Raw genomic sequence first — 21765 nt, 5'->3', positions numbered from 1 at the left:
CAGTAATGAAACCTATTTTATATTTGCCTTTCATGCTACTGAATTCACATTAGTTTCATTTATATGACTTGCACTAGATGTTAAACAATTTTACAGACCGCATAAATTCACCACAGATCATGTACTTTTATACTGTTGGCTTCTTTCTCCTTGTTGTGAGTAGCCATTGTGTGTTTATGTTCAAAAAAAGAAAGACGCCATTCAGAACAAAAAGAACAATCTAACGTAAGGCTGCTGATGAGCAGGCCTGTAATATATACTTGTCCGTTTTAGGAACATTAACATTTGTATTACTTTCCAGTGTTACTTTTTGATACTTTAAGTGTCCTGAAAAGTACTGTGTTTTCTCAATCAAAAGTTCTTAGAACCCTCTCTTGGTTGCAAGAAACGTAAAGAAAAGCTTTTTTTCTTTCAGCAGTATGGTAATGTTAGATCATAGAATTTGCTCTAGGATCCTGTAACACATCAATATTAAAAGTATATTGGTCTACAATTCTGTGCATTCTTTATTTCTGCAATTTAATGAACAGGAGTGACTTCCCCACCCATACCATAGTGAACTTTTTCACTACACTAGATATTCTCTCTTAATATTAACTACAAAAGCAGCCACTTCCTCAGTGAATTCAGTGTGTAGTCTCCTAGGGATTCCATCAGGGCCTTTCACTTTGTTTGGTTTAGTGCCAGTTGATTTTTCAATACTAAAAGTTCTTATTTCATAGTCACCAATTTGTGAGTTAGTGTAGTGGTCAGGCACTACATTTTTATATGATGTTTTTTTGTAGTAAGACCTTTCCTTCTTCATCTGTTTAGCCACCTCTCCTTCTGACTGTTATTAAGAGATGGAATAGATCGATGTGAATCATTCAGTGATTTAATGTAAGCCCTTAACTTCCCACAAGTTTCTGAAAGATGCTTCATCAATATCTGACTTCGCTGATGGTTGTGGACTTCATGCATAGCCATTCTAGAAGAAAACATAACAGCAGTTTGTGTATCCCAGACTTTACAATGATTCTCTGTGGTAACTATACCGAGTCATCATATTTCACAACCTTCTTAGATTATCATTAACCTTAGTTTAATTGCCCAAAGCTTTCTTTAATACATTGGTTCATGTATTTAATAATGTAGAGTGTGATTTATGATGTGTGGTAAGCTTTTACCAACACTTCTGAAGATTCATCATATTGCAAAAGTGTTTTTAATTTCTCCATTAAGCCAATTGTTGTCATTATTGGTTGTACTGAACATAAATACTTTCCTAGTCATTATCATAAAGCTTCTGCCATTGGTGATCATCATTCCTATATCACCACCACCACCACCACCACCACAACACTTTCAAAAATGAATGGTGGGCTCCATGTGGTTCCCAAGTTGTGCAACGACCGTAAACCATAAAATTACCAATATACAGCAACCAGTTGCAAAATCATGTTTTATTTATTCACTTTTGCAAATCGATTTCAACTGATTAACAGCCATCATCGGTGCTTTCAACCAATATATGCCCAGAGTAGTAATACTGTGTTAAGCAGAAGTCAAACATAAAGTGCTGCTTAAGGCAGTATTAATACTCGGGACACACATTAGTTGAAAGCACCGATAATAGCTGTTAATCAGTTGAAATCGATTTGCAAAAGTGAATAAATAAAACATGATTTTGTGACTGGTTGCTGCATATTGGTAACTCTAACTTCAAAAAATATTGTATTTGTTGGTAGCTGGGTTGATAAAATGAAGTAATACTCACATTGCAGTGTCTGACTAATTGGAGGCATTTTTTTCTGATAACACATTCAATATTATTTAGTGAGATTGGTTTTGTTGTTGGTAGTTAGTTACTCACTGTCAGTACTAGTGAAATTATGTTGCTTTTTTAAACTGTCAGAATGGCAGGCCTTTGCACTAGCGTTACCTATTACATTTGTAGTGTAATTGAATGATGGTATTAAGAAATTTTATAGCAGTTGTTAAGTGAACTATTGTTCAACAATTAGTGAAATTAAAAGTTACATGTAACTATCAGTGCACCATGGATTATGCATGTTCTCTATCCTCAGGACATTAAGAACACTTTGGGCAATCAGTGGTTGGCTTCAGCGTTATTGCTTTAATCTCTCATTTTCTAAAACATTCTTTGTTTTTCTCTTTCTTTCTCATTTCTAAGGCATTCATATTGTAAAACTGCACATTGTAAGTTCATTGTATTCTCAAGTTGTTGTGATATGTTGCATTTTTAAAAATTTAGGTTATCATTGTGATTGTCACTTGCAGGTGTAGGTCCATCAAGAGATGTAGAGCGTGGGGATGGTCCCTCATTACGAATTCCACCCGGTAGTGGTATTATTCCTCAGGCTACCAGCAGAACATCAGTTTCTGTTTCAGGATCAACCACAAAGGTACAGAAATACTCCTTTAAAATAACAGCCTGACTTCTGATTCTTTGTTTACATTGTTCAATTGCTTCAAGTGTTTCAACATGTAGACAGTAGACAAGAAACTGTAAATTTGCGCAGTTCTTCATTACTCATAAGATTTTACGGTATGAATGCTGAAAGGCAGTAGTTTCCATGATCTCGCAAATATTCATGAATTTCATTGCATTTGGGTGTAGTTACTGTTATTATTACAAGCTCTCTTTATGACTCAAATATTATATATAAAAACAAAGATGAGGTGACTTACCGAACGAAAGCGCTGGCAGGTCGATAGACACACAAACACACACACAAAATTCAAGCTTTCGCAACAAACTGTTGCCTCATCAGGAAAGAGGTCTTCCCCTCTTTCCTGATGAGGCAACAGTTTGTTGTGAAAGCTTGAATTTTGTGTGTGTGTTTGTGTTTGTTTGTGTGTCTATCGACCTGCCAGCGCTTTCGTTCGGTAAGTCACCTCATCTTTGTTTTTATATATAATTTTTCCCACGTGGAATGTTTCCTTCTATTATATTGACTCAAATATTAATTTGATACTGGGAACTCATTCCTTTCTACTGTTCGTACTATGCCCATATGTGCATTACTTTAAGTTCACGTCTTCATAACTTTTACTTTCCTGGATGCTAGAGAGGCATTGCAACAAAACACATTATAACAAAAGTAGGAGAGCTTCTGTAAAGTTTGGAAGGTAGGAGACGAGGTAATGGCAGAAGTAAAGCTGTGAGGACAGGGCGTGAGTCGTGCTTGGGTAGCTCAGATGGTAGAGCACTTGCCCGCAAAAGGCAAACGTCCCGAGTTTGAGTCGCAGTCCGGCACAACGTTTTAATTTGCCTGAAAGTTCCAAATCGGCATACACTCCACTGCAGAGTGAAAATCTCATTCTGAAAAGCATTATTAGAATATCACCTTATCAAATACTCTTCACAAAAGTTTTTTGTAATAAAAAGTTATGACAGTAATACACTGCAGTTTGTCAGAATTGTAATTCCATATCGAAATTACATAAAACTTTAGTAGCAAGAATAAAGAATTTTGACAGGAATGCCAGAGTTGAAAATTGCATGACTTTCGAAGAAGTGTATGCCGTGTAAAAGTGTATGTACATCTGCCATAATCCCTCCTACACAAATAGTTAAAAGAACTGCTGGGAACATGTCTATTAAGCATGACAGTACATCGTGGGATGCACCTGCTGTGTGCAAATGCAGACCCCCCCCCCTTCCCCTCACATATACAGAAAATCTTGTGCACTACTAATTTACATTGGCATCTATTTAGAGGATTGTGAGTGTATCTTCCATTGTTTCCTGTTAATTGTTGCAACAGCTGTTTTAGTATTGAAATACTTGTGACCACTTTTGAAAATTTGCGTGGCCATACTGACTGGTTTGATGAAAACTAGCCCGAATCATAAAGATGTGAATGAGTTACTACCACTGTACGTACAAGGACAGTGATATACAGTGTGATAATCTTCCGTACATTCATTTTGTGCTGCTGCATCTATCTGTTTTTTCTTAGATTTTATCTAAAACTCACTCTGCAATTTTACATGAGCTGTTAACTTCATTGAGATACTAAGATTTCATAAACAGCTAATTGCAAAATCCCAAAAACTGTCTATGTAAACATATACCACAAATGTCTGAATCTTCTCTGATGTAACAAAGGGATTTGTGTACAGATTTCTCAACTCTTATTACATTGAAAACAAACCTGTTTTTTCAAAATGTTCAAAAATTAATAAAATAGAAGGTGATTCAAGTAATTTAATTCTTGAAAAGTAACATTCGTTATACTGTTTCATGAAAAAAGTAAATCATAAAAATTTTAACATTACCTCAACCACAACCAGCAAAAACAACCAATAAAACAGACTAGCCATAAAATCTCAAGTGCCAGATATTAATTGGGTTATACTTCAGAGCTACCATTTGTAATCGTGTGTTGTAAAATTCATTATGCCCTATACTTTGAAGTTTTTAGAAATTATTTTGAATCAGCTTTCTAACAAGAGGAAGGCCTCAGACGTGGCCAAACCAACACTACTCATATGTGGCAGGTTGTTTGTATACAACCTAAAATGAAAGACCAACAAGGACAGGACGCCTACTTGTCATCACCAAATTCCGAATTTGTCCAAATTCGTGGTACATGTAGGGCGTGGTGAGACATGAAGTGCCCCAAGTGAGAACTTCAGATGCCCAAGTGTTTAGGAAATATAAGGAATTTTGATACCGATCTATCACCATGTTCACCTTATCAATTGTCCCTGTGACAATTTCTTCAGGAAGTAGTGTTCAGCTCAGTGGTAAGAGAACGGATTCATACTGAAAGGGTCGTGGGTTCACTTCTGCCCAGCGGCAAATATTTTTGTGCTCCTTCTTCAAAATCTGGTAAACTGCTGACAGACTTGTACAAAAAATATGTAACTGATGTGATGAAGCCCTACGTGCAACAGAAGAAATGTCTTATATTGATTCTCATGTGGAGGACAAACGAATCCACAAATATATGACAAAACTGTTCCAAAATGAAGACAGATTGCCAATGTGCAGTATCAAAGTAATTCCCTCCAATTGTAAGCCACTAGTGCAACCCTGTGATGTGTATTTTTATCGTCAGGTAAAAAAATCTAATAAAAAATGTCAAAAATGCACTTACCTCATTGAGGAAGAAGAAATCACTTCCCGAGAAGCTTGCATTGAACTACATTCCATTATACATCACCAGCTATCCTCGTACATATTCAGCGACATGCTGCGTTACTTGTGGTTTGCTGTTTCTCCAGCTACCTTCACACATATTCAGCGACATGCTGCGTTACGTGTGGTTCACTGCTGGACTGTGCAATGAAGGAAGCTGTTTTCAGAATGGCATTAAAGTTTCTTTTTCTTTGGAGGCATTAAAAAAACCATGTCATCACAAAAATATGGTGTTCATAACGTGCGCAAGATGCCGTAAATATTATTGCTTCCCCTGTTTCTTTGATGAATATCACCCCAGTAAATGTAATTGACCAGTTGCAAAAGAATGAAAGTATCGATTTAATAAACGGGATGTTCCTGTGTATGAGTTATCTACAATCCCTTTTTTAATGAAACTTCCTGGCAGATTAAAACTGTGTGCCTGACCGAGACTTGAACTTGGGACCTTTGCCTTTCGCGGGCAAGTGCTCTACCATCTGAGCTACCGAAGCATGACTCACGGCCGGTCCTCACAGCTTTACTTCTGCCAGTATCTCGTCTCCTACCTTCCAAACTTTACACCCTTTTTAAAAGTTTGCAGTCCCGTATTTCATCCTATGCCTATACTTTTTGTGCTTATATAAATTAAAAGAGTAGGTTATTTGGTATGTCAGTGGTATACGAATTGCCAAGAAGCACACAAATATTTGCCATCAGGCAGTCGATCCTGTGACCCTTTCAATGCGAATCTCATCTCTTACCGCTGAGCCAAGCACATTGTCACAGGGACAATTGATAAGGTGTACATGGTGATAGATCTGTATCAAAATTCCTTTTATTTCCTAAACGCTTAGCGATCTGGAGTTTCCACTTGGGGTACTTTGTCTCACCATGCCCTACATGTACCATAAATTTGGACAAATTCGGCGATGACGAGTATGCGACCTCTCCTTGTAAGCTATTTTAGCTCGGCAACCCCCTCCTGCCCTCTCTCATTTTCAAGAAAACATCTCTAAAGTTCATGTTGGAATTGGTAGGAATAGAATGGTTAATAAGGTATGTAAATCAATACAAAATAATAACAAGGTACACAAATAAAATTCTCAAATGACTTAGATTAGTAAAGAATTAATATCTTCAGCCTCATTTCTGGGGAAAAAAAATCCAAGTAAGACTGCTGTGTAGATCAGCATTTGAAGCACTTTATCGCATAAGGGAAAAAGGCAAGGAAAAAATGTTTCATTTGTAAACAGCTCGCCTTATTTCTTTATATAGTCTCCTTTGAGAGATACGCACTTTGGTCCAGCTATCCACTACCTTTTACATCCCATTGGAAAAAATAGTTTCCATTGAACTCTTCAAATACTTGTTGACTGCAATATAAGCAGGGATGGCTAGAGGACAAATGTAGGGATGTAGAGGCTTATCTCACTAGGGGTAAGATAGATACTGTCTACAGGAAAATTAAAGAGACCCTTGGAGAAAGGAGAACCACTAGCATGAATATCAAGAGCTTTGATGGAAACCCAGTTCTAAGCAAAGAAGGGAAAGCAGAAAGGTGGAAGGAGTATATAGAGGGTCTATACAAGGGCAATGTACTTGAGGACAATATTATGGAAATGGCATGGATTAAGATGAAATAGGAGATATGATACTGCATGAAGAGTTTGACAGAGCACTGAAAGACCTGAGTCGAAACAAGGCCACCAGAGTAGACAACATTCCATTAGAACTACTGACAGCCTTGGGAGAGCAAGTCCTGACAAAACTCTACCATCTGGTGAGCAAGATGTATGAGACAGGCGAAATTCCCTTAGACTTCAAGAAGAATATAATAATTCCAATCCCAAAGAAAGCAGGTGTTGACAGATGTGAAAATTATCGAACTATCAGTTTAATAAGCCATGGCTGCAAAATACTAACGCGAATTCTTTACAGACGAATGGAAAAAATGATTGAAGCCGACATCGGGGAAGATCAGTTTGGATTCCGTAGAAATGTTGGAACACGTGAGGCAATACTGACCCTACGACTTATCTTAGAAGCTAGATTAAGGCAAGGCAAACCTACATTTCTAGCATTTGTAGACTTAGAGAAAGCTTTTGACAATGTTGACTGGAATACTCTCTTTCAGATTCTGAAGGTGGCAGGGGTAAAATACAGGGGGGGGAAACCACACATTCTGCTGGAAATTTATGGCTACGGTGTTTTTCGATTCCGAATGACCATTGCTTGTGTACATCATGCCAAGTGGAACCACCATAAATTCTGATGCCTATGTGACGACACTGAAGAAACTTCAAGCTCAACTGAGTTGTGTTCGGCCACATCGGCAAAAGCAGGATGTTTTGCTGTTGCATGACAATGCACAGCCACATGTCAGTCAAAAAACCATGGAAGCGATCACAAAACTGGGATGGACAACACTGAAACACCCGCCTTACAGTCCTGACCTGGCTCCATGTGACCATCATCTCTTTGGGAAACTGAAAGACTCTCTTCGTGGAACAAGGTTTGAAGATGATGACACCCTTGTGCACACTGCCAAACAGTGGCTCCAACAGGTTGGTCCAGAAATTCACCCTGCCGGTATAAAGGAGCTGGTTCCAAAATGGCGTAAGGTAGTTGAAATGGATGGAAATTATGTGGAGAAATGAAAATATTGTTCCTAAAGGATGTATCTACACACTGTAAAACTATCAAACATGTAGAATAAAAGAAGGAAGTGTGCATTTCTTTTGGAGTGACCCTCGTAGATGGCTGGGGTCAACTGACTTGCATGGTAGAAAGTGTGCCATCAAACTGCACACTTCTGTGCCAGCTATGTGATGCTTACTTTTATCATGAAATTAAAAACTTTATTTTGAGGCTTCAGAATTGTTGACTGCTTTAGGAAACACAACAGGGATTTCATAACCATGCTGAAGTAGTAAGAGTTCATAGTATAATTCGTGGTTAGTTTTCAATACCAGTTTTCAGGCAGTGTTATTATTTGCATGGTAAGCATCAAAATTAATTATCGAGAAAGAAATATTTTAAATATAAATAAAACCTGTTCTCCACCAAATGTTTGGAAAGAATGATATAATCTCGTGAAAATTGTATTCTTTAGATGTTCTTGGTGCCATGATTAAATTTTCTCTGAACGTTCATATGAGAAGTACCATCAATCTAGTTGCTAGTGAAAAGTGATTGTAAAGTGGCCAGGATTAAATTTTTAACTCTGTACTAAACCAGGTCATTTGAGAAATTGGTTTTCCTACCTTGTTATTATTCCTTACTGATTTACTTTATTAACACTCCTATTCCTATCACTTCTGAAACTGAAGGAAAAAAATACAAGAACAAATGTAAAAGAAACTACTGCATGGCTTGGGAGCTGGATACAAGTTTTGTGCTCTGCAGCCAGATACATTGATCACTTTGCCAGCGGTGCTTTAAGTGAACAGCGTAAGTGGCAGTTGAAAATGTTTCTTCCTTTGGTTTCTAGGAAAATATGAATTTGCGACCCTTTTTATGACGATGAAAAATGCTGAGTTTTCAGTTATCTATCGATCCCATCTATATTGAGTCTCTTTTAGTGGCGGTTTCCTCAAAAAAGGGGGCAGGGGTTAAATGTCTTACTTGTCCATTTCTGGTTGTGTACAAACAACCTGCCAAATATGAGCCGAATAGGTTCGCTATGTCAGATGCCTTCCCCTTGTAATTAAAGTAGGCCATAAACATGACTCACTTAACTTAGCTATTTTCTGATAGATCAAAGGAGGACTTCTTCAGTTTCTTTTTTTTAACTTCCCTTCATCAAAACAGTAGCAGATTTCTAATATTATATAAAAATATATTTGCTTGGGAAAAATATGTATAAAAAACAAAGATGCTGTAACTTACCAAACGAGAAAGCGATGATATGTTGATACACAATAAAAAACACACAAACACACACACAAATTTCAAGCTTTCGCAACCCAAGGTTGCTTCATCAGGAAAGAGGGAAGGAGAGGGAAAGACAAAAGGATGTGGGTTTTAAGGGAGAGGGTAAAGAGTCATTCCAATCCCGGGAGCGGAAAGACTTGCCTTTTGCCTCTGTACTTCCGCCTCGGCTGACATCTCTGCCCAACCTCTTTGTATTTACATATGTGTGGCTCTGTGTGTGTGCGTGCGCGTGTGTGTGTGTGTGTGTGTGTGTGTGTGTGTGTGTGTGTGTGTGTGTGTGTGTGCGTGCGAGTGTATACCTGTCCTTTCCTCCTAAGGTAAGTCTTTCAGCTCCCGGGAATGGAATGACTCCTTACCCTCTCCCTTAAAATCCACATCCTTTCGTCTTTCCCTCTCCTTCACTCTTTCCTGACGAAGCAACCTTGGGCTGCGAAAGCTTGAAATATATTTGCTTGTTTATATATGACTTAATTAAAAAAAAAAAATAGTAAATTACGCATGTGTGTGTGTGTGTGTGTGTGTGTGTGTGTGTGTGTGTGTGTGTGTGTGTGTGTTTTAATTTTTTTAAATTGTGACATCCTTTTTACAGATGGATGTGGCTGAATGTCCCCTCTGCTTGTCAGAATACCCTCTTGTGAATTTTCCTGAGCTGTCCACATGTACACATCGTTCCTGTTATGACTGCTTTCAGCAGTATCTCCGTATAGAGATCTCTGAATCTCGGGTCAGCATAGCGTGTCCGGAATGTGCTGAACCCATGCATCCTGATGGTAAATATTATAACACCACTCTCTTTATTTCTTACTCTTTTCTTTGACTTGACAGATGAGTCACTAAAGTTGAAATAAAGTAAATAGATTGTTTTATATTAATTTGATCAAATGAATTACCAAATTATTGTTGTTAAGGAAAAAAGGAACTATTTCTTGTCAGAAATGCTTTCTACGTATGAAAAGGTCTTTTCAACACTTAATGAATGTTGGAAAATTGTTATGCGTATGTGTAATTAATTGCATGGAAGCAGAAAAGGGATTTAGTCCGTTATAAACCTATCCTTTAACTTAAATTGTTAGCTTTGATTATTTTATGTTTTTTAGATGTATTTTGTGAACAAAATCTCTCTACCAGTTGTTAAGTTTTTTGAACATTGTCCTCAATATCTTTTGCAGTGCTGCTCGAAAGGTAATTTTATTGTGTGTTTAGTTTGGTTAATCCTTGATGGACTGAAAATAGTGTATGGCTATTGAATGAGAAGCATAATGCAGTTACTAAATGAGGAAATTTTTTATCTTCTGTTAAAATGTCAACTTCGGCCTTCTAAGAACACCAGCCATTGATTAATGTTATCAGTAGGCTGCCTGCATAAAGTACTTGGAATCGAAAAAGTGTAATCAATCTCTATACAATTACATAGATACCTGACAACTTGCCATGCTCTTAGATTACATTTTTACTCATCTAATGGTTAACTGAAACACCATAGACTTATTTTTTCCTGTTAATATAAAAAATGCGTAGCAGGTCATACACATATGCAGTAGTGTATGATCTGATGAGTCTTCCTAAGAGATGAAACTGCATATTGGATGGTGCTTAAACCCAAACCCTGGTCCCGCACTCAGTTTAAATGTTTAGATGTTCGCAGAAGCCAGGGATTGCTGCTCCTTGTTTCCCTACATTATAACTGCAGCAGCTTCTATTAGTTTGGGGATGACTATTCTGCAAGGGTGAGGAATATTACATGATCAAGATAACCCAAAATGCACACCATAACTTACGGTGAAATAATTATTTCTTACTTTTTAGCCTCATATTGCAAAAGGTAAACTGTTATGCAGCATCAATTCTACATTTTTCAGAACAGCAAGTTTTAGGATGTCTTGAAATTGTTGAAGAGTGACATGCTCTACCCTCAGCATAAAAAATAATAAACAGAAAGGTTGATTTCATTTGTAGTCTTATCATGTTTGAGCAAAATAATAATATAAACAAACAATTTAAATTTTCTTAGCCAACCGTTTGGTAAACTTATTCCAGTAACTTCTAAATGCCCCCCCCCCCTCCCTCTCCCCCACCACAAAAAAGGCGTCTCTTCTCGTTACATAAAACTTTTGTTTTGCTTGAGTATGTATTTCTCCTTCATGATTATTTATTGCAAATGATGTGCTCTTTCAGACATACGCATGATTCTCAATGATAAAGCACTGTATGAGAAATATGAAGACTTCATGGTACGGAGGGTTTTGGCTGTTGATCCTGATACCCGTTGGTGTCCAGCACCAGACTGCAGGTGGGTAGTGTGTGCATAGAATGTTACATTGATGTGCTGCATTTGTAACAGCAGTTGTACATCCCCTTTTCATGTAATGAATGTCTTGGTACTTTTTAATGGTGATTCAGTTTAATCAGTACAATAAATAGTGATGTGTATACATTTCATTGTAGGACAGGATAGTGACCAAAATGTTCAGTGATCCAGGAAGTAGTTTATCAGCATGGAGGACGGCAAGCTCAGTTCTGTTGAGGTCAGGGAATTAGTCATTGCCAAATCTGTGGCATGCTTCATTCTGTTACGACCTAGGAAAGAATAGAGAAATGTGCATAATGCATGAATATTAAACAGAATGTAGTTCACATATGATAACTCAGTCGGAATGCACTGTTCTGCTTTTAGATTTCGCCAAATGTTCTTATAGCTTCAGTTAGTCACCTAATTAATAAATAACTGATAAAAATATGCTTGACCAATAAATAAAAAATGCTGTAAATATCACAGAAACTATAAACCAAGCTTTTTAACAACAGAAATTAGAATGTCGACAACAGCTGCGCTGGAAGAGATGAATGAAGGGTTTCCAAAGTTGTCTCAGACTGTAGCTAAGGAAGGGTAAAAGGTGGTGTAAGTAATCATGAGGATATCATCTGCCTTTAATCCTGTAGCTTTCTTCCTCTTCCTTTCTCCCACAAAAATAACTGTCCCTTTCCTTCTTCCCTTCCTTTTGCTCTGTGTTTTACCTTCAAGGATAATATTGACCACTTGATTGTTTGAGCGATACTAGCTATTCCCATTACTCAGTGTTTTAGTTTTACATGTTTTTTTTTTTTTTTTTTTTTTGTTTCTAACTTTGAAATGAGAATTATGTCATGTTGGAAATTAATTTTTCTTCTTTTTCCTGCTGGCCATATTTAGATTTCATTTGCTTCTGCTCCTAAGGCTCCTGTACAACAACAAAATATGTGCCCCTAATGCTAGTGTATTGCAACAAAATATTTTAACACTACCAAATGGTAAGATTATCAGTCCGTAGTTACAAATTTAGCTACCAGTATCAGTTAAAACAATCTCTCTGAAGTTTCCTAAATTTGTGATTCTCTTTGTACGTAAATGAAAGTATGTAAGATATTCTTTTTTTTCCATATATTTTTTGCTCTGTATGGATTAGTACTTTGAAACATTCATGAAAATTATAGCTGTTTTAAACAAATGACTGTAAAAGAGATTAAATGTCTTGAGATTTAGGGTTTGCGTTATGTAACCACCTTGGACTTGGTATATGGTGGAGATAAAACATCATCAAATAGTATTCCCAAAAATTGTTAAATATTTATGAAATTGTGTGAACTGAGACGCTCTCGAAATCACAGATACTAAACAATTTCTTTTTTATTTTATATTCAGAAAATGCACTTAACAATTTGAGTGCTTCTTAAGCTGCTGTTGCCAGGCTACTTCCACAAGTTTCCTTTATGAATATTGGAGAGTCATAGTCTTTCATTTGAACAGTCTGGAGTTCCGCACTAGATTTACAAAGAATACACTAGTCCTTATAGCCACTGTGTTCCCACCAGTGATATCCCTGGTATCTCAAATGCAGTTGTTGAAAAACGTTGCCAGAGTTATTAGTAGTTACATAATATTTCATACTGTATTGTATTGTAACAAAACAGTTTGCAGTGTTATGCCTTGTGAACACCAGAATTTGTATGCAATTTTATTTATTTTCACTTTTTAGACAGTGTGACTGTACCTATGAGAACGATTCAGCTTTCACTAAATATGATAAAGGTGTATCCTTGTAAGTGCTTTGTCTTTTTTTTTCCTTTTATGCCTTTTGTGGCATACATTCTTTCTATCTGACAAACTATTTTGCAGCTGGAAAATACAGAAGGGTTAGAGAGTATGTAACTTTATCATTTGCTGTCATTTTTTTATGTTCACACAAAAAAATTTGAGAGTTAGTATTCTTTTACACATGTTTTAGTGGCCTTTTTAGTTATGGCTACCAAATTAAAAATTTATTTTTTCTATTTAAACTTATTGCCAAATGTATATCATTCTTTCTTTCAGTTTTGCTGTGATAGCAACTGGTTGTGCCAGTTGCCCAAAAATAAAGTGTGAAAGACCTGGCTGTGATGCGTATTTCTGTTACCACTGTAAGGCTGAGTGGCATCCTAATCAGACTTGTGATGCAGCAAGAGCACAACGGTCGCCTAACGTCCGCTCATCTTCTATTAGCTTCAGCCAGGATTCACAACATCGTAAGTTCTGTATGACACATTTTGGACTATAGTACACAGTATTAATCTAATGTTCAGTTTCATATTATGAGAAAGTTTTGTAAGTGGTGCACTCTTTTAAAACTTTCTTCGTATGTTTTCCAATAACTAAATTGCAAAAGTTGGTGATATGTTTCTGAATGCTCTAGTTTTTCTTCAACATATGTCAACTTGAAAGGCCTTTACTCAGTCCATATCTACATCTACATCTGTACTCTTTTAAATCACTGTGAGGTCCATGGCAGAGGGTATGTTCCATTGTATGGGTTCCTTCTCGTACCATTCATGTATGGAGCGTAGGAGGAATGAGTGTTTGAATGCTTTTGTGTGTGCAGTAATTACTCTAATCTTACACTCAGGATTCCTATGTGAGAGATACATAACAGCTTCTAGTAAATTCCTAGAGTCGTCCTTTAAAGCAGGCCTTTGAAACTTTAATAAACATACTTGGGATAGTTTATGTATATCTTGAAGAGTCTTCCAGTTCAGTTCTAGCAGTATCTCTGACACTTTTCCGCAGATTAAACAGATGTGTGACCATTCGTGCTGCCCTTCTCTGTGTGTGTTCAATGTCCCTTGTTAATGCTCTTTGGTGTGGGTCCCACACTCATGAGCAATATTCTAGATTGGGTTGCATGAATGATTTGTAAGCGATCTCCTTTGTAGACTCATTGCACTTCCTTGGAATTCTACCAATAAACTGAAGTCTACCACCTGCTTTATCCATGACTGAGCTGATGCGATCATTCGATTTTATATCCCTACAAAGTGTTACACCCTGGTATTTGTACGAGTTGCTTGATACCAACAGTGACTCCTTGATATTATAGTTATAGCATACTACATTTTTTTTTCATTTTGTGATCTTTAAAAACAAGCTGTCAATCTTTGCACCACTTTGAAACCTTATCAAGATCTGTCTGAATATTTATGCAGTTTCTTTCGGATAGTTCTTCATTATAGATACCTGTATCATCTGCAGAAAGCCTAAAAGGTAGGAATATTGACAATGTGGGAAAAATAGATTGCTACTTATTGTAAAGAAACATTTGAAGTTGCAGACAGGTACAATTAAAAGGCATTCACATGTAGCTTTCAGCGACAGCCTTCGTCAGTAAACACACGCGCACACACACACACACACACACACACACACACACACACACACACACACACACACAAGCCTGAGATGCTGGAATTGGTTGTGTGTGTGTGTGTGTGTGTGTGTGTGTGTGTGTGTGGGGGGGGGGGGGGGGGGGACGCCGCCGCTGCCGCCAAAAGCCACATGTGAGTGTCTTTTAATTGTGCCTGTTTGCAACTTGGTGTGTCTTCTTTACAGTATGTAGCAATCTATCTTTCACCGCATTGTTGATGTTATAATTAAAACTGTCTGCAAGATCATTAATATAAAACAGAACAGAAACATCCCAGCACATGTCCCTGGGGTACTCCCGAAGTTACTTCTACATCTGACAATAACACTCTATCCAAGGTAACATGCTGTGTCCTCCCTACCAAAAAGTCCTCAGTCCTGTCTCAAATTTCGCTTAATATCCGATATGATTGTATTTTCGACAACAAGTGTAGGTGTGGTGCTGAGTAAAATGCTTTTTGGAAAGCAAGACATACTGCAGCTACCTGGTTGCCTTCATCCAAAGCTTTTCATATGTAATGTGAGAAAAGTGCAAGTTGTGTTTCACATGATCAGTGTTTTCAGAATCTGTGCTGGTTGACATTGAGGAGGTCATTCTGTTAAAGATACCCCTTTGTTTTTTAGCACAGATTATCTTCTAACATACAACAAAAAATCAGTGTCGAGGATACTCGACATTAGTTTTGTGGACGGCTTCTACTACCCTTCTTCTGGACAGGTGTGACCTGAGCTTGTTTCCAAAAACTGGGCACAGTTTTCTATTACAGTGATTTACGATAGATTATAGTTAGAAGAGGGACTAACTCAGCCACAAATTCAGTTATGAATCTAACAGGAATTCCATTGGGCCCTGGAGCTTCATTCAGTTTTAATGATTTCGGCTGTTCAGCTCTTTCTGAACACCACTGACAATAATATTTATTTCATTCATCTTTTCCTGGTACAAGGATTAAATTGGGGCAATTCTCCTGGGTTTTCCTTCGTAAAGGAACATTTGAAAATGGAGTTAAATATTTCAGCTTTTTCTTTGTTACCCTCAGTTTCGGTTCTGTCTCATTCACGAGGGACTGGACACTAGCTTTGGTGCCACTAAAAGCTTTTACACATGAGTAGCATTTATTTGGGTCCTGTGAAAGATCATTTGACAATATTCTGCTCCAGTAGTCATTGAAGGCATCACGCACTGCTCACTTCGCAGCTGAACATGTTTCATTTGGCATATGTCTGTCTTAGCGCTAAACTTTGATTTACAGCTGTTATGCATTAATCTCTGTTTCTTTTGAAGTTTCTTTACAGTGACTGTATTCCATGGAGGTTCCTTCCCATTATGGATTGTTCTACTGGGTCTATATCTGTCCAGTATGTGGTCACATACTCTTTAAACTTCAACCATTACATGTACACACATCAAAAAAGTTTTGCATCACCTCGGTTCTGAGAGTTCCGGAACCTGTACGGAAAATTGGAATAGAGATCAACATACACATCATTTCTGCCTTTTATATTGCTCATGAAAACCACACATTGCATGTTGTAACACCATACAGCGAGGCCTTCAGAGTTGATGGTCCAGATTGCTGTACACACCGGTACCTCTAATACCCAGTAACACGTCCTCTTGCATTGATGTATGCCTGCATTCATCGTGGCATACTATCCAGAAGTTCATCAAGGCACTGTTAGTCCAGATTGTCCCACTCTTCAACGGCGGTTCAGCGTGGATCCCTCAGAGTGGTTTGTGGGTCACGTTGTCCATAAACAGCCCTTTTCAATCTATCCCAGGCATATTTGATAGGGTTCATGTCCAGGAGAACATGCTGGCCACTCTAGTCGAGCGATGTCATTATCCTGAAGGAAGTCATTCACAAGATGTGCACGATGGGGCATGAATTGTCATCCATGAAGACGAATGCCTCGCCAATATGATGCCAATATGGTTGCACTATCGGTTGGAGAATGGCATTCACGTAGCGTACAACCATTACGGCGCCTTCCATGACCACCAGCGGCATACGTTGGCCTCACATAATGCCATCCCAGAACAGCAGGGAACCTCCATCTTGTTGTACTTGCTGGACAGTGTGTCTAAGGCATTCAGCCTGACCGAATTGCCTCGAAACATATCTCCGACGACTGTCTCATTGGAGGCATATGCGACACTTATCAGTGAAGAGAACATGATGCCGATCCTGAGCAGTGTATTCTGCGTGTTGTTGGGTCTATCTGTACTGTGCTGCATGGTGTTGTTGTTACAAAGATGGAACTTGCCATGGACGTTGGGAGTCATGCAACCTGTTGCACACAGTTTGAATCATAACACGACGTCCTGTGGCTGCACAAGAACCATTATTCAACATGGTGATGTTGCTGTCAGGGTTCCTCCAAGCCATAATCTGTAGGTAGTGATCGTCCACTGCCCTTGGGCGGCCTGAGCGAGGCATATCATCGACAGTTCCTGTCTCTCTGTATCTCCTACATGTCCGAACATCACTTTGGTTCACTCGGAGATGCCTGGCCACTTCACTTGTTGAGAACCCTTCCTGGCACAAAGTAACAATGTGGACGTGATCGAACTGTGATATTGACCATCTAGGCATGGTTGAACTACAGACTACACGAGCTGTGTGTGTACCTCCTTCCTGGTGGAATGACTGGAACTGATTAGCTGTTGGATGCCCTCCATCTAATAGGCGCTGCTCATGAATGGTTACTTACATCTTTGGGTGGGTTTAATGACATCTATGGACAGTCAAAGGGACTGTGTCTGTGGTACAATATCCACAGTCAATGTCTTCAGGAGATCTGGGAACTGGGATGATGCAAAACTTTTTTTGATGTGTGTAGTTCGTCTACATGCTCCTGCTCTGTGCTGAAAGTTTCAAGTTCCTCATTGAGATATGACGTGACTTGGATGTACTTTGTACCTTGGTGATCATTGTTCCACAACCGTGTCATGGTCACTGATAACAGTTTCAATGTGACCATCCACAAAGGGGTCAGGTCTATTTATTACCATTAGATCCATCATGAGTGTGGTTCCTAACTACCTGTTGCAGCTAGTTTCCAGAGAAGGCATTTAGTAAAGTTTCACATGTTGTCTTATGCCCATCACTAACAAAATAGTAATTTTCCCAGTTAATTGCTGGTTGATTAAAGTCTCCATTGATGATTACAGTATGATTGGAGAACTTACGTAATAATGAACTGAGGTCTGCTCTGTAGTTTTTGGTTACATCAGGAGATGAGTCTGGTGGATGATAAAAGGATCCAGTTATCATTTTATGCCCACATCTGATACTGAGTCTTTCCCAAACAATCTCACAAGCAGCTTCAGTTGCTACCGTGGTAGGTTTAAATTTCTAGTCTACTGTGACAAATACACCACCCCCACTTCAGATTTGCCTATCCTAGCAATATATACTTAAATTTTCCACTGAAACCTCACTGCTATCAATTTCAGGTTTCAACCAGCCTTCTGTACCTAGTGTTGTGTAAGCTTCACTGCTTTTCATGAGCACTTCAAACTCTGGCACACTGTTGTGAATGCTTCTCCAGCTTACCATTAGGATTTTAATACTCTCACCTATGAGAGGCTCGTCATTTGATCTTACACTGATACCTGTGGATTTCCTGCAGCTATTGTAAACCTAACCTAAAAACTCATTGTGTACACCCCCACACACAGTCGGGTACCTGAATGGCAGCCTCTGATGTGCAGTGTACATCTGACCCTTTTGGGGGTAGATAAAGCCAATTGTTGGGGAAAACTGACGTTGGGCAGTGCACTGCTAGATGCCAAATGAGATGTAATGGAATATGTCAATAGAGGGTGTAAAAGTTGCTACATTTGTAAAGTGGATTTTGGGAACTATTTCATAAACAGAAATTATTGCCGTTCTGTCAGAATGATTTTTAAATAAGTTCATCTTGGCAATTCTTATAGTATTGGAATAATTGTGTCATTGTTTGTACAATGGTTTTGTTACATGACCTAGGTGCTATTTCTTCTATCTAGACATTCCTGTTTTTGTAACACTTCCCAGCCTTCACTTTAAAAATATACCAATATTACCTCGTCATCACTTTTGCACCCTCTGTCGACATATTCCATTACTTCTCACTCACCCTCTTGCGTCGCATTGCACATTGTCAGATTCCCCAATACTTGGCCATATCTACACCCTCATGTGATGGTATGACCTTCCTCTGTGGCATAGCCACTGTCATTACATGTCACTTATTGCTATTTTCAACAGTTTTGTAGCACTGGAGAATCACGATCCCTTTACTTCAGTGTAACTTAGTTTCCTCATAGTTTTTTGGGTTTCCTACACTATCTCCCTTTTTTACGTCAAAAAACTGGACTTGCAGTGTTCAGTTACATGGCCTTCAACGAATAATTCTCGGTTTTCTGTTTCTGCATTGCTCAACATCAGTTTTAACTGGCAGTGCTTGTGGCAAGTGCCATCTGAACATTGGGAGAAATAAATTCTGTAATGATCTTTGTTGCATTTTTTGGTATATGGTTTTAGGGCTCCCTTTGATAGGTCAGGTGTGCAATAAACTTGATAAATGCTCACTAGCAAAATCATATCGCATACAAAGTAAAGACATTCCAAATATCAAAATTTTAACAGTAAGTTGGCAAAGCATTCATAACAAATTTCTTGAATTTACCATAGTCCTGCAAAGCTCTTGCACTCAAATTATACTCATATTTGAGAGCTGGATGAAACCCAAATTAGAAAGCTCTGAAGTTTTAAATAAGGTATGGAGTGTATATCAGAATTACAGGTTAGATGCCCTAGAATGGGGTGTTCATTGCAGTTGACAAAAATATTTTGTCTATAGAGGTCGAAATTGAGTCTGGTGCCAAAATCATCTGGGTGAGAATAACTAGCCTAGGTGTAATCAGTTTAATCATCAGAGGTTTTTACCAGCCACCCATTACTGTAGAATCATTCAAAGAATTTTTATGATCGGTAGCTCTGAAATACTGCAGTCATGCAGTATTGGTTGGAGGCAACTTTAACCTGCGGAGTATTGACTGGAATGTATAGAGATTCATTGCTGGTGGTATGGACATCTTGTGAAGTAGTTCTGAACAGTTTCCGGAAACTGTTTAGAGCAGCTAATTCAATAACCCATATCCAATAGAAATATAGGAAACAGGTGTGACCTTATCGATAGTGTCAGTATAGAGGCAGGTATAAGTGATCATGTCATTATAGCGATGATGGTTACTAAATAATAATTAATAAATGTATAAAGAAGGCTAAGAGAGCATTTTTGTTGTTGTTGTTGTTGTTGTGGTCTTCAGTCCTGAGACTGGTTTGATGCAGCTCTCCATGCTACCCTATCCTGTGCAAGGTTCTTCATCTCCCAATATTTTTGTTAGAAAAAGCAATAAGCAGTTGTGAGGCTCTTACTTAGATGATGGTGAATGGATATCATTTTTTAGTTCCAATATGATGGACACAGAGGAATTAAGGGCAAAATTTTGAAATGATGGTAAATCATGCTCCAAAAAAGTTGCGCCAAGTAAGTGGATTAAGCATGGAAAAGTTCCACTGTGGTTTCATAAAAAAATTTGGAGGATGCTAAGAAAACGGAAATTGTTGCATTTTCACTTCAAAAAAGGACACCAAAAGATAAGCAGGCGAAAGTTAATAGAAGCTCGTGTATCCATAGAAAGATCACTGCATGAAACATACAACTGCTTCCTCCATCATACCTTAGCAAGACACTTTGCTAAGATCCTGAGAAAATTCTGGTCCTGTGTTAAATCACTAAGCAGGGTGAAGGCTTTTATTCAGTCACTCTTGACCTGCCTTGGGTGGCAAGAGAAGACGGCAAAAGGAAAGCTTATCTGTCAGATTTTGCATTTAATATGTCTTTCATCCCCCCCCTCCCCCCCTTCCCCCGTGAACCATGGACCTTGCCGTTGGTGGGGAGGCTTGCGTGCCTCAGCGATACAGATGGCCGTACCGTAGGTGCAACCACAACGGAGGGGTATCTGTTGAGAGGCCAGACAAACATGTGGTTCCTGAAGAGGGGCAGCAGCCTTTTCAGTAGTTGCAGGGGCAACAGTCTGGATGATTGACTGATCTGGCCTTGTAACATTAACCAAAACGGCCTTGCTGTGCTGGTACTGCGAACGGCTGAAAACAAGGGGAAACTGCAGCCGTAATTTTTCCCGAGGACATGCAGCTTTACTGTATGATTAAATGATGATGGTGTCCTCTTGGGTAAAATATTCCGGAGGTAAAATAGTCCCCCATTCGGATCTCCGGGCGGGGACTACTCAAGAGGACGTCGTTATCAGGAGAAAGAAAACTGGCGTTCTATGGATCGGAGCGTGGAATGTCAGATCCCTTAAGCGGGCAGGTAGGTTAGAAAATTTAAAAAGGGAAATGGATAGGTTAAAGTTAGATATAGTGGGAATTAGTGAAGTTCGGTGGCAGGAGGAACAAGACTTTTGGTCAGGTGAGTACAGGGTTATAAATACAAAATCAAATAGGGGTAATGCAGGAGTAGGTTTAATAATGAATAAAAAAATAGGAGTGCGGGTTAGCTACTACAAACAGCATAGTGAACACATTATTGTGGCCAAGATAGACACAAAGCCCATGCCTACTACAGTAGTACAAGTTTATATGGCAACTAGCTCTGCAGATGATGAAGAAATTGATGAAATGTATGACGAGATAAAAGAAATTATTCAGGTAGTGAAGGGAGACGAAAATTTAATAGTCATGGGACACTGGAATTCGTCAGTAGGAAAAGGGAGAGAAGGAAACATAGTAGGTGAATTTGGATTGAGGGGAAGAAATGAGAGAGGAAGCCGCCTTGTAGAATTTTGCACAGAGCATAACTTAATCATAGCTAACACTTGATTCAAGAATCATAAAAGAAGGTTGTATACCTGGAAGAATCCTGGAGATACTAAAAGGTATCAGATAGATTATATAATGGTAAGACAGAGATTTAG

The 21765-nt window shown here is 38.5% G+C and overlaps 1 protein-coding gene across 1 annotated transcript in view; it reads left to right on the top strand.

Moving 5' to 3' along the window:
* Positions 1–21765, top strand: part of LOC124612751 (E3 ubiquitin-protein ligase RNF19A-like) — a 190608-nt gene that overhangs the window by 68825 nt on the left and 100018 nt on the right. The window contains exons 3-6 of the mRNA XM_047141145.1: positions 2281–2405; positions 9654–9834; positions 11240–11354; positions 13413–13603. Of these exons, the coding sequence (XP_046997101.1) occupies positions 2281–2405; positions 9654–9834; positions 11240–11354; positions 13413–13603 (612 nt within the window). The remainder of the gene's footprint in view (positions 1–2280; positions 2406–9653; positions 9835–11239; positions 11355–13412; positions 13604–21765) is intronic.

This window comes from Schistocerca americana, chromosome 1 (assembly GCF_021461395.2).
Source record: "Schistocerca americana isolate TAMUIC-IGC-003095 chromosome 1, iqSchAmer2.1, whole genome shotgun sequence".
NCBI lineage: Eukaryota > Metazoa > Arthropoda > Insecta > Orthoptera > Acrididae > Schistocerca > Schistocerca americana.
This window is presented reverse-complemented; position numbering and strand designations above follow the sequence as displayed.